Source organism: Leptodactylus fuscus, chromosome 9 (assembly GCF_031893055.1).
Source record: "Leptodactylus fuscus isolate aLepFus1 chromosome 9, aLepFus1.hap2, whole genome shotgun sequence".
Classification (NCBI taxonomy): domain Eukaryota; kingdom Metazoa; phylum Chordata; class Amphibia; order Anura; family Leptodactylidae; genus Leptodactylus; species Leptodactylus fuscus.
The window spans coordinates 39019265-39033377 of record NC_134273.1 but is presented as its reverse complement, the minus strand read 5'-3'; the positions used below and the strand labels follow the sequence as shown (position 1 = coordinate 39033377).

Below are 14113 nucleotides of genomic sequence, written 5' to 3'. Positions count from 1 at the left end.
TTCTATGGTGTTCTTTAAAAGGAATGTGCCACAAAAAATATTAATATAAATTACTGTCAGTTTAAGGATTTTGTTTTTCAAACATTAGTTATTTCACAGTGCGAGTCAAATAATTTTTAATATTTCACATACTTGCCAACTATTTGATGTGGAGATTTGGAAGAATGTTGTGTGTAGAATGCTGTGAAACTTTTTGGATGATACCACACCTGCTATGGGTATAACCACTCCCACTACTGAACAGACACTGTCCTATTGTATATCGCCATGCTTTGGGTATGAAATGTGCTGGCCACATACTCCTTTCACACTTGACACTATGGTGGCCCAGCAGATAGGTCACCCTGTTTTAGGGGAACTTACATGAGAGTTGACAAGTATGCCAGTAGAGGGAGCATCCTGTGTGCACTGCTACAATAAAGCTTACAAAAAACAAGGTTGCGTCATTGGGATTTGATCACTTAAAGGGTTTCTATAATTAGAATCCTGTTTTTAACTAAGTCCACTTTGGAATAGCCTTAAGAAAGATTATTCTTCCCCTACCATTAGAATTCTTCTCCGCATCGTCGTTGGGTAGGTATCTCGTTTTTTGTCGCTATGCTAATGAGTCTCCAGACATCACAGGGGGTGTTCCCCCATGCTCAAACAGCACTGGGGGTGTACTCTGTGCTGCTTGAAAGCTCTCCAGCACTGCCTCCATCTTCTCCGCCTCTTCTCGTGTCACATTACGTCTTCATCCAAAAGTGCTGACTGCACATGTCTGTCAGCCATTTTCCTGTGGTTTCTCCCATTCGGCCACAGGAAAATGGCCCATGGATATGCACAGTTGGCGCTTTTGGATGAAGACGCAATGGTGACGTGGAAGAAGAGACGAAAGCAGAGAAAAAGATGGAGGCGGCACTGGAAAGTTTTCAAGCAGCACAGGGGACACCCCCAGTGCTGTTTGAGCATGGGAGAAAACCCCCTGTGATGACTGGAGACTCAATTGCATAGCGACAAAAAACTAGATATCTACCCAACAGCGATGCAGAGAAGAATTCTAAAGGTAGGGGAAGAATAGCTTTTCTTAAGGCTATTCAGAAGTGGGCTTACTTAAAAATGGGATTCTAGTGATAGAATCCCTTTAAGAAATTTTGATGATTCTCAGGCGAAAGAGCTGTCCATCAGCCTTCGGGAAGGTGGACCTCACAGGACTTTAGGGGGGTGCAGACCGAAGCCCAAACTGCAGATTACTCGCCCCTCACATATTTCAAAAACAGCGAATAGCTCAGTAACAGAGCTACAGTATAACACAAAGGCAGATGTGAAACAATATCACAAGCCCTAGAAGATGCTGTTTATCTCAAAGTCATATTTTGAGCTGACAGACTCCCTTTCTACCAAGCAGAAAATGTGCAGGTGTAGACACACTGTAAGCCTTATATTATTTCTATGTAGAGTAAATAATATACTTACCATAGCAACACTCTTTTTCATAGGATTTTCTGGAATCAAAACTTTGTCGATGATATGGATTACTCCATTTCTTGCCACCATATCACTTTTTGTTATTTTTGTATTTTCATTTAAGTACACCTCACCCTAAAGATACATGACACAGGTTATAGTTTAACTGACTCAGACTACATTTATAGAGTCTGAAGACATTTCCAAATAATGAACCCCCATGGGAGTATTTTCTGCCTCAGTCATTTTGCCAGACATTTCTGGAGCCGATTTTGAGGCAGAAAAGCCTCATAAAATGCACCAAAAGAAGCAGTGTAAATACAACCCTTAGACTTAAATAGGACTTATCAATGTAACACATCCTGCTCTTTACATCATTTCATAGGCACAGCTCCACTGATTCTGGCACTGTTGGAATTTTTTCTCTAGCCCCCGCTGTTCCTGAGCAATCAATGCAATTATCTCTGGTGTCTGACATAATTTTTTTTTTTTTAAAGTCTGTTAGTGCTACTGATGGATTAATAATTGCATTCAAATACCTTTATCAGTGTTTTGAGTGATTTTATGGTTTCTCTGGGAGCTCCTGGCATCTTCTGCATTTGTTTACATGGTGTAGCTTCCTGTTATTTTATCCTATAACTACCATGATGCATTGCACTTCATTCAGGGCTGACTCACACTACCTGCCCCTCTAACTCCCTCACACCTCTTCCTTGTCTCCCTAGCTAGACTGCCCACTACTAGCCCTTCCCAACTAACTAACTCAGCCCACCGCCCCACCCATCATACTTACCTGTCTTCCTGTCCGGATCTTCTGTGTACAGGAGATCAATTCCTTCTATGGGGCTGGCTCCTCTTCCTCTCACGCCTACACAATAGAGCCATCAGACGTCAAAAAGAGGAGGAAGTAATGTTCTGTGCACAGAAGATCCGGACAGGAAGATCGGTAAGTATGATGGGGTGGGGAGGAAATTTAATATTGGTGACGTTCCGTTTCTGGAAATGGGGAAACATGACATAACCAGAAAATCACAGAGTCAGGTGGGAGAGGGTGTTTAGCCTAGTGTAGAAAGATCATTTTATTCGGGACAACCCCTTTAAATTGCACATGAAACACAAAAACTAACTCAGGAATGGTGGGAGCTAGAGAGAAAATTCTAACTGTGCTAGAATCAGTAGAACAGATGCTACTAACCAGAATTTGTGGAGGTGGTGATGGTGATGTGAATGGTTTAGTAAACATTATGTAACATTTGATAAATTTGAAGAAAATTATAATTTATAAATTCCAGCAAAACTGACTATAAAAATTCCCATCATGATAAAACTCCACCCCAATGATCTTCCAAACAAAATAAATATGGACAATGAAAGTGTGATATAGGAGTGTACAGAGCAGAAACCAGAGCTTCATATGTAGGAAGACATTACATGAGGTATCTAATCACAGTATCAAATGGTATCACATCCTAATTCTCTGGATCCATATTAAGCTTGTAAGGTGTTCTTCTAAGGAGCGTTGTTAATTGCAAAGAAGATGCATATAAATCAGTTGACTTACGTTCTTGGTAGACAATCTTATGACATCACCAGAAAGTGACGTTATAGATGACTTTTTCTGAAGCTCATCAATAATAAGGGTCTGACAGATTACTAGATGGTAGCGGAGTATCTGCTTTATAGAATTATTTCTCATCCATTCTGTAATCTGAAAGATATGTAGTACTATACAGTATTCTGTGTCTTTACATGGTAACCTAGTAATACAACAGTGCAACTCATGTATCAGAATTGTGAACATCAATCTTTTATTAGAGATGTCATGGACAACCTCCAAATACGTCATCAATCAGCAGTATGCATTGAAACTGAGCATAACTAGAAAAGACTGTCCCCATAGCAAACCTTTGACTTGTCCCCCCCCCCCCACATAGCGCCCCTTCACAGGAAAATACCCCATTTACACATACTATAAGGTCCCAAAGTGGCATCCACACGCTACAATGTCTGATAGCAGCCCCTCCACACATTATAATGTCCCAAAGTGGCCTCCAGCCAGTATAATGTCCCATAGCGAACCCACAACACAGTATAATGTCCCATAGGAAAATTGTACCACTGTTCATTATACAAACAATAACAATTGTCTCTTAATATTTGTCTGAAACTGGACAACCCCTTCAAGTATTAGTCTTAATAAAGGTGTTGTTCAGGAATTAGAATTTTTTTCCTGGAGACTGAGAGGTTGAGAAAAGTGGAAAAAAAAAAAAAAACACACTAACAACTCCCCTCTTACCTGTCCCCAAGAAAAACCCAGGAGGTCACTCATGTAAGTCACCTATGACTGGCCTCACCACCGATTGGCCTCAGTGGTCACATGTGGTGAGGACTTCCACCGGAATAAAACATGGGGCGCCGCGGAACTGGATAGTGGCCTGGGACACCGGAGCAACAGGGAAGGTGAGAATTTTTTTTTTCATTTTTCACCTTCCCCGGCCTCCAGGAAAAAAAAGCTGTAATTCCTGGAAAACCCTTTTAACATGAGTTTGAGAGTCGACCCCATTTTCCAAATTTAAGTTCAGTGAAAGCTTTCACCTCTCTGAGAAGAGCACCCCTGTAGCCAGATCAGATTCTCTGTTACAATTAATCTCATACTATCATGTATTCAGTATAATGCATGCTAGCCTTCTTCTTTGAGTAACCTTCACCTCCAAAAGACCATTTTTCAATACAATTTTTGGAAGCCATTTTGCTAAATACATGTTTAAACATTAAAAAGTAAAAACAGTATAGAGTCCTATCCTCAAATATAGTGTAGGTGTCGGCCCTTTACACCTTCCCTTGTATCCTGCAGATGACAGTGACCCTGTATGTGTGTTATATATTATCCTAAATGTCAGTATAAATGGATACGTGAATAAGACTATTACCGTGGTGCCATTGTCAAGGATCTGGCTGTGTGGGACAAACACGGTGAAGGGTCCAACTCCTGACAAATCTGCAATGTCGTTCCTCTACACCAAAAGAGGAGAAAAGCAGCAAGTTACATAAAGTTTCTTTATGGTCTACTATGTCATGTATGTTATAGATATATTACTCACCGCGAGGAGAGACTGGAAACGGTTAGTCTCTGTATTATATTGAAGGACCTATAAAATAATGAAATAATATATTGGTAATGATTAGAGATGAGCGAACAGTGTTCTATCGAACACATGTTCGATCGGATATCAGGGTGTTCGCCATGTTCGAATCGAATCGAACACTGTGCGCCAAAATTCGATTCCCCTCCCACCTTCCCTGGCGCCTTTTTTGCACCAATAACAGCGCAGGGGAGGTGGGACAGGAACTACGACACCGGGGGCATTGAAAAAAATTGGAAAAAGTCATTGGCTGCCGAAATCAGGTGACCTCCATTTTAGACGAATAGTGGATTTCAAATCCGGGTCATATGAGAATGTGAACTTTGTGACTATGAGACAGGGATAGCTGTACAGGCAGGGATAGCTAGGGATAACCTTTATTTAGGGGGGAATGTTATTAAAAATAACTTTTTGGGGCTCTATCGGGTGTGTAATTGTGATTTTTGTGAGATAAACTTTTTCCCATAGGGATGCATTGGCCAGCGCTGATTGGCCGAATTCCGTACTCTGGCCAATCAGTGCTGGCCAATGCATTCTGTTGGCGTGATGAAGCAGTGCTGAATGTGTGTGTTTAGCTCAACTACACCTTGTGCACCCTCGGCTCTGCTACATCAGAGCCAAGGGTGCGCTTGAACCCTTGTGCACACTCTGCTTCATCAAGCTAATAGAATGCATTGGCCAGCGCTGATTGGCCAATGCATTCTATTAGCCCGATGAAGTAGAGCTGAATGTGTGTGCTAAGCACACACATTCAGCACTGCTTCATCACGCCAATACAATGCATTAGTCAGTGCTGATTGGCCAGAGTACGGAATTCGGCCAATCAGCGCTGGCTCTGCTGGAGGAGGCGGAGTCTAAGGTCGGACCTGAATGGAGACTGGTGTGGAGCGATCTTAGACTCCGCCTCCTCCAGCAGAGCCAGCGCTGATTGGTCGAGTTCCGTACTCTGTCCAATCAGCGCTGGCCAATGCATTCTATTAGCGTGAACTGAGTTTGCACAGGGGTTCTAGTGCACCCTCGGCTCTGCTACATCAGATTGCTACATCTGATGTAGCAGTGCCGAGTGTGCATCAGATGTGTAGTTGAGCAGAACTGGCTCAGCACTGCTAAGTCTCTGCATTCGCATAGGAATGCATTGGCCAGCCTTCGGCCAATCAGCGCTGGCTCTGCCGGAGGAGGCGGAGTCTAAGGTCGGACCTGAATGGAGACTGGTGTGGAGCGATCTTAGACTCCGCCTCCTCCAGCAGAGCCAGCGCTGATTGGTCGAGTTCCGTACTCTGGCCAATCAGCACTGGCCAATGCATTTCTATGGGGAAAAGTTAGCTTGCGAAAATCGCAAACTGACAGGGATTTCCATGAAATAAAGTGACTTTTATGCCCCCAGACATGCTTCCCCTGCTGTCCCAGTGTCATTCCAGGGTGTTGGTATCATTTCCTGGGGTGTCATAGTGGACTTGGTGACCCTCCAGACACGAATTTGGGTTTCCCCCTTAACGAGTTTATGTTCCCCATAGACTATAATGGGGTTCGAAACCCGTTCGAACACTCGAACAGTGAGCGGCTGTTCGAATCGAATTTCGAACCTCGAACATTTTAGTGTTCGCTCATCTCTAGTAATGCTATTTAGAGGAATGACACATTCTTAAAGGAGTTATCCAGGAATGTAACAGTGATGACTAATCCTTAGTATCCTTCTGCTTTTGGCTCTCGGCACTCCCACCTATCTTGAAGGTGCCATGGTGCTATTGCAGTCTTTGTTGTTTACCAGACATAGTGAATGGGGCAGAGCTACGTGTAGTCCAGAAAGGAATACAAAGTCATGTTTTTCATCGCTAGCACACTGATCCATTAATTGCTATGGCTCAGTGTACGGGCCGGTAGACCCAGGGCAAAACTCTATGCAGGTCCTATTCCTGCCTGCTTTGCGCACATGGGTGTCATCACAGCCTTAACATTACTATGTGATTTATTGGATTATATATTTATTCAATGTAATCTTTTCTCATTATGCAAAATACAAATGGTTAAAATGCAACAATACCTTTCTTATTCTGCATTGTAGCTCAACTGTCATGAACATCAGTGTTTTTTTGTTTTTTTTCATGCAAATTAGCCTTAAAGTCCTTTAGAGACTCCTGTCAGGGCTTTGGTCTCCCCTCTAGGTAACCTCCCCTAGCTGCCGTCCAGCTCCTCCAATTGCTTGAGTGACATTTGCAGCGGCCTCCGTCTGAAGCCAGCCTCCTGTTATTCTAATAGTAGTATGACATCATTAGGCATGTGCAGTACAGTCAGTACAGAGTTCATGGCCAATCCAGTTGGTAAGTGCTGGGTGGCATTTTGGGCCAATATACTAGAACAGAGCGCATAGCCCCAGTGGGAAAAGAAATGCGCCTAGAACCCTTTACAGCTAATTTGTATACTGAATAAAATGTCAATTTTCATGAAAATGGAGCTGCAATGCAGAATAAGAAAAGGCATGTTTGGAAAGTGTAGAAGCAGCCCTACAGGAAACTGTCATTAGTCTACTGATTTTCCTGCTGACAGTCTCCCTTTAAGCTAATAAATGTTTTCAATGTCAGTCCTGTGCTGGCAGAGGGCACACTTCTTGTATAACAAGGCATACGTCTCCCTCTAAATCAGATGCATCCTCTATTTGGCCGCACCTGCACTGAAATCTACGCCAGCTCATAGAAAATAATCTGTGCAATAATCTGACTTGCACAAAACATCTGCAACTTTTTTATGCCTCGCAGGCCAGAAAACAGGTTTAGAAGGCATAATACATCATTCCCAATAAACCAAGCTGCCCCAACCCCAAAGAACCAACATGCTTGTAATAGAGATCCGCGACAAAACTGGCTGCCCATCTCCCACATAGACTGACTGTACCTACTTTGTTCTGGAATGGGTTCGGTTCTATGAAGGCCTCAGAGGTCAGTCCCCACCAGTCAATAATATGTTGCATATCATATCAATATGCTAATATGTCTTTGATGAAATAAGTAGGAATACTAGTGAGAAATAGGCCATACAGACTACACATATGAATTTTGTAGCATACCTGTGTAACTTTCCCTGAGCAAGTTATGCCATCCCCGATGAAATCAATCCTACAGTAGCAGGAGCGTTGTCCTGGGCCCGTAGATCTGCATGTTGCATATGGACTGCATCCACCATTATTCTGTAAAGAGATAAGTAAATAAAATGCTTATGTGGTAGAGAAGATATTGGATAGTAATGTGTGGTAAGAACAAAAATAAAACGTTCTGACAAGTTATATCTTTGATAAAGAACTAAAATAGAGAAAGGATAAGGCTATGTTCAGACACAGAAGACAAATTCTTGGCATCCTGCAGTTTTGAAAACTCTGGATTTCCACTTTAACCTGAAGGCCCACATTTTGGAAGATTGAAATGTAACCCTATGAGAGAACTGACAATTTGTTGTATATATACTAACACATAGATTGCGACTTGTATAGAATATTGTTTGCATCTATGTGATTTATAGGAGTTGTACCCCCAAAAAAATTTCAGTCTTATATGCAAATATCAAACCTCCATGCAAGGGTCGATTTCTTTACAAATAGTACCATTTCCTTGGTATCCTGAACGGCAATTGCAAGCAACCTAAAAAGAGGTGGAAACATAAGTGAGAGCCAAAATGGAGACAAAATGACATAAAATAATAAAATATAAAATTAATTAAAAAAATCTTTTCAAATAGTTTGGTATTGTTTACAAATAGGGGAGCATTGAACCACATGGAAGCTCTTGATAGTATTCACTAGCACATTCTCATTCCATGTTTTTACTTATATTTATACGACATGAAAACTATGAAGGAACACTTGGAATTACATAGCAAACAAAAAAGTGTTACATAACTCAGAATATGATTTAGAGTTTAGATTCTTTATAATCATTGCTTTTTGCTTTGATGACAGCTTTGCATACTCTTGACATTCTCTCAGTCAGTTTCATGAAGTAGTCACCAGGCATGGTTTTCAATTAGCAAGTAATTTGTTGATTTCTTGCCTTCACAATGTGTTTAAGACCAGTTGTGGTGTGTAGAGGTAAGATTGGTCCTCGGTTCCATACATTGTTCATCCCTATTCAACTAATGTTTAACTAAGAACCACTCAACTAAGTAAAGGGAACAGTCCACCATTACTTTGGATGTGAAGATCAGTCAATCAAGAAAATGTCAAGAACTTTGAAGGTATCCTCAAGTGCATTCATGAAAACATCGCTCATGTGGTCAGTCTTAAATAAGGAAGACCAAGAGTTAGCTCTGACGCAGAAGATAAGGTCATTAGTTTTACCAGGCTCAGAAATCACCAGTTACCAGAACATCAGATTAGAGGCCACATAAATGCGTCACAGACTTTACAGTCAAAACTACTGAGGAACATCAACAAGAAAAAGAGAACTGCTTAAGTCAAAAACAGAAGAAATGGACATTAGGTAAGTGGAAATCTGTACTGTGGTCTGATGAGTCAAAGTTTGAGATTTTTAGTTCCAACACCATATCTTTGTAACATACACAAAAGGTGAGGGGTTGGTTTCTACATGGGTGGTTTACACAATGAAGCACAGCAGAGATGGGATGGCATTTTGCTGGTGGTTTGTTAAGAACACTGAGTAAAGAAAAAGCAGCTAACAAGTGTTCAACATCTCTGGGAACTCCATTAGGACTAAAAACGATTCCATGTGACTACCTCATGAAGCTGATTGATGCTTGGTTCACACCAGTGTTCAGGTTTATGTCCTTCGGGTTTGATGATAACCTGATTGACTAAGACCCTGTCAACTTAAAAAGTGGCTACACACAGAAACTCACAGACCCCATAAACCAGACCCCAAAGGGCCCCCAGAAGAAGCGTGTGAGTGAAACGTGGATCCCAGTCTAAATTTTGCTATGGAGCGCTATGGCTAATTTGTTACACCCCTGCTTATCAGTATATAAAATATAATTCATTCTAACACATTATTGGTCTGTATAAAAAAATTTAAAACACACAAAGAATGAATACTTTTGGACAAAGCCCATTTAGACGATATAATAATGTTGATTTTGCAATATAGGGATAGGGAAGGCTATTAGATCACTATGATAGTCTAATGTGCTGGTTTCAGTTTTTTCTACAACTGTAAAGGAATCAATGAGAATGGTAGTCTAGAAATAAATGAATAATAATATGACTTACCTTCTTTGGCCCAGTTTTAATGCATTCAGCATTATGATGACAACCACCATTATTTTCTAGACATGCATTCATTTCTGTATTAGAATTAAAACAATCATCAAAATGTTTGCTCCATATAGAATATTTGATGTATTGTTCATATGCTAAAATAAACATTCACTGTTTGTCAGCCCTCAATGTATTATAGTCCATAAAACAGTATATACACATATATATATATATATATATATATATATATATATATATATATATATATATACTGGGGAGAATTTAGGATTCAGTGCAGATGGCTCTCACCTTCCTCTAGGTACTTGTGCATAGACTGAGCATCTTAGCTTTTATAATAGCAATAATTGGGTAAGGATAAAAGATGGCTGAACCACAATAGATTTGCTTTGTCCTTTGTTCAGAAGAAGCAAAAACCCGGTTTGGTTAAGTCCGAACTTGTTCAGATAAAACTGGAAAGGAAATTGTTACTGTTACTGTGGGATTTCTTCTGGAGTCACCCTTGAGTTCCATGATTTCTGCCGTAACGTTGGTATGTTCACCCTGAGTGTCATGGCGTCACAACGCTCAGTGTGCCCATTTCAATGCTGAGACCCAATCACAGGCCTCAGCGGTGACCACAGTCATGTAATGTCGCAGAAGAGCACCATATACCGTCTCTCGTGCTTTTCTAGGACGTCATCTGCTGGAGAAGGAAGGTATGGAACACCAGATGCCGTGAGGAGGCCAAGGTGAGGTAAGAGAATGTTAGTGTAAATGTTTTACTTTAAATTTGTCACCTCCAGCTATTATACTTTGACGGGGGCCATTTTAGTTTGTCAGAGACAAATTCCAAGTTGTTCGGTTTTGTTAAAAACCAGACAATTTGGAATATACAGGTTGAACCCTGCTCCGTACGAGTTTTTGGTGCAGTTTGTTTGAGCCAAGTCCAGTATCCAGCAGATAGAAGAAGCATATGTCCTTCCTTTATCTTTCCCTCCATTCCTGGGTTTGACTCCACGGATCTATCTCCAAAGAGGGAAACCTTTTTTTTAATAGGTGGAGACAACCTCCTGACATGTGATATAATTTCCTGTGGACGGTTTCATTGGGAAGTCATGCATCTCACAGGTGATGTCACTTCCTGTGGCCGATCTCAGTGGGTAGTCATGTGGTCTCATTTTCTATTGCTCTTCATGTCCTTGTATTGTAAATGACAACATCTTTGTGATGGTGACGGCTTCATGTTTAATAATCACTTGCTTTCTATAAATCTCTTTTTCAGCCTATCCATTAGTGCATAGACGGAGCAGCCTCCTTCACAGGCATGTAGAGGTAAGTACCAAGCGTTATACTCAACATTTATCATTCATATCTTCATTTCTAAATAGATTTTATATTATTTTTATGTCATATTATTATTTTAGATTTTGTGTCTTAATAGATAGACACAGGTGGTTTGGCCAGATTACCTACGATATACATTGTCTTTCCATGTGATATATAGGGGATATGAGCCCACAGGAGATTAGGGCTGGTGGTGGTGGTGGTGGGGGGGAATTTAACATTATCAGGGTCCTGTTGTATCAGTAATTGCAGATGTAATTCTCCCGTTGTCCTGCAGAGGTGCTGCAGGAAAAAAATAACATCCTTTATTAACCTCAAAGTTAAATTATAGATTTTCTAAGGAGTATTTTTCACCTGGAAAGAGAGATTCCACAAATTTCTGGCATGTTAGCGGCCTCACCATCCAATCTGAAAGCAGTTTATTGAGTGTAAATGCTAATAGTAGAGCTGAGGTGTGGCTGGGAAGTGCAAGGGTGGGACTGGGCAACTCAGGGGTGGGGTTAGGACAATCATAAGATAAGAGGAAATTATTGATTTTGTTTTTCTCCTTTCTTCGGAATGAGCAGAAATTCTTTACACAAAGTCTTCTCAAGAAAAATCATCTCAACATAACAAGTCAGCACAAGGAAAGTTCTCATCGCAAGCCAAGAAGTCGCAGAACACATCTTATTAGACTAAGGATTAGAGGGTTTCTTCTTATAGATTATAAGCTCCTCGGGGCAGTGTAGACATTAACCTTCTCATGACTGCTCACACAATACTTCATACTATGGGCACCTTCATAGTCTACAGTTGTTTGGGTTGTTTTTTTTTTCTAAATTGCCCCATATGTTTTTTTGGGGTCAGTGTAGAGGAAGCTGTAACAGTATATGCAATTCATAAAAAGGCATAAATGTAAAGAAAAAAAAAATCCTTTACCTAAGTTATAGACTATATCCAGTGCTGCTATATGATACCTGTAGAAATCTCCCAGGTATAATAAATCATATAAATCGATCCACATTATATACATGGCAATAGCAGTACTGTTACCAAGAAGAAGCAAACAAATCTCACCGAGGCAGAAGACCCCATCTCCGATGTAGCCATCAATACAGGTACAATGTGCCTGGCCCAAGGGAGCTCTACCACACTTTGCATACTGGGAACATCCCCCATTGTTCACAATGCAGGGGTCTATTTCTGAAATGACAAGGCAGACATTATGTACGATTTTGCTTTGGTCATAAATGACATGTCATACAAAATATGTCAGAATTGCTGAATGAATGCAATATAATAAAGTGCTGAATATTCGTATATTATGCAGGAGGAATGACAGCTCTGCAAGTGGTTAAAGCATTAAAAGTTATCCTTTTCCTATGTGTGATATCCTGTATTCTCCCAGATTATTAATGTCAGCCAAATATGCCAATATCCATGTGACTGGCTATAATGTGTATGGTGCGTCATATGTCAGGATAAAGAAAAATTGGCTTGTTAGATTTCAACATGCATTTTTTTTTCCCAGGCTGTACTTGGGAAATATTTTTTATGACCCCGGTAGTTGGTTCTGGAGAGGAGGGGGAGACCAGGAGTTCAAGTAGTATCACTCCCAGCCTCCAGCTTCCTCCAACAGATTGTGGCAAATATTAGAAATTGTGAGTTGGGAATTGAACACAATTAAAATAAGGATCATACCTGTGCAATGTGTTCCATTTCCTGCAAAGCCAGCCAGGCACGAGCATCTTGCAGTTGAGTTTGTTGTATTTGTAATGCATCTGGTAAAATATTAGAATACTTAATATTACTTACTAAGGGTCCAGAAGCCAAAGTGACCTCATCACTTTATAATAACCATACAATTACCAGCCGTACAGCCTACAAATCCTCTTTAAACGGCTGATCGGCAGGGGTGTCTGAACACCACTGATCCAATATTGATAACCTATCTTTAAGAATAGGCCATGAATATCAAAATCCTGGTGTCAAAGCAAACTATGCTTTTTGAACTCTTTGTAAAAACCTGTCCAATCTTGAAACAGTTATTTAAGACATACTTGGAAGATACTGCTGAACAAGATCCTTTTGCATCCACTTTCTACTACAAATCATTCCCAGTTCTAGCATTTGAGTTAATCAACCAGGATCCACATGAGCAGTCAGAAGACATCAGTACATGTTTCTACAAGTGTTGTGTGTTTCTGCACAGCATAATAGGTGAGTGCAATACTACTCCCAACATGTAGCATTATTTATAGAGTACTTCTCTATTTTTAGATCTTGAGATCTTAAAGGAAGCGTGATACTTGCAACATTGATAGAACACACATAATGCCTACTAACCCTAGATTAAGGAGGACCTTTCATCACCTTCACCAACTTGAACTCATTAAATAGGTGCTGCTCCACTGATTTCAGTGTGAAGGTTATAATCATGTAATGTATGAAAAATATTGTTATCCTTAAAAGCTGAATGCTAGATATACTTGCTTATGCTTGAAACTGGTATAATGTTATATGATAAGATGGCTATTGCATCCAGGATGAGTGCAAGAAAAACAAATAGTTGGCTTGCTGCCAGAAGACATCTCCCCAAGGTTACCACGCAGGACCGGGAGCAGCTGGCTATATATGGCAGTGCTTAAACTTTTTCTGTTTGATTGAGGTGTACCATACCAATCTGGAATGAATATGAAAACTTACGTTGTTATTATCTCTCTTCCTTTCTCTGCTACTATTTATGTTGTTTTAATACTGTAAAAGTGCGTCAGTGTTTCCTCCTTGGTTGAGAGAGGAACTAATACCAACATAGTGTGTCTGGTGTCATTTCCTTACTGCTGGCACTCAGCCTAATTAATTAGGACGACGAAAGTTACCCAGGGTTATTGGTCGATTAGTCATAAACACGGCTTTAACCTTATCATCAGCAAGGTCAGAATTTTTTTTCTCTAGACCCTGCAAAACAATCAGTGCAATTAGTTTTGGGGCTTGATATCCTAAG

The 14113-nt window shown here is 40.5% G+C and overlaps 1 protein-coding gene across 1 annotated transcript in view; it reads right to left on the bottom strand.

Annotated features, from left to right (window-relative positions):
• STAB1 (stabilin 1) overlaps window positions 1-14113 on the bottom strand; it is a 121834-nt gene that overhangs the window by 22049 nt on the left and 85672 nt on the right. Inside the window, exons 41-49 of the mRNA XM_075286785.1 lie at window positions 12811-12890; window positions 12187-12312; window positions 9799-9872; window positions 8147-8218; window positions 7651-7770; window positions 4548-4595; window positions 4377-4460; window positions 3008-3154; window positions 1456-1581 (exon numbers count right to left, since the gene is read on the bottom strand). Coding sequence (XP_075142886.1) covers window positions 1456-1581; window positions 3008-3154; window positions 4377-4460; window positions 4548-4595; window positions 7651-7770; window positions 8147-8218; window positions 9799-9872; window positions 12187-12312; window positions 12811-12890 — 877 coding nt within the window. The remainder of the gene's footprint in view (window positions 1-1455; window positions 1582-3007; window positions 3155-4376; window positions 4461-4547; window positions 4596-7650; window positions 7771-8146; window positions 8219-9798; window positions 9873-12186; window positions 12313-12810; window positions 12891-14113) is intronic.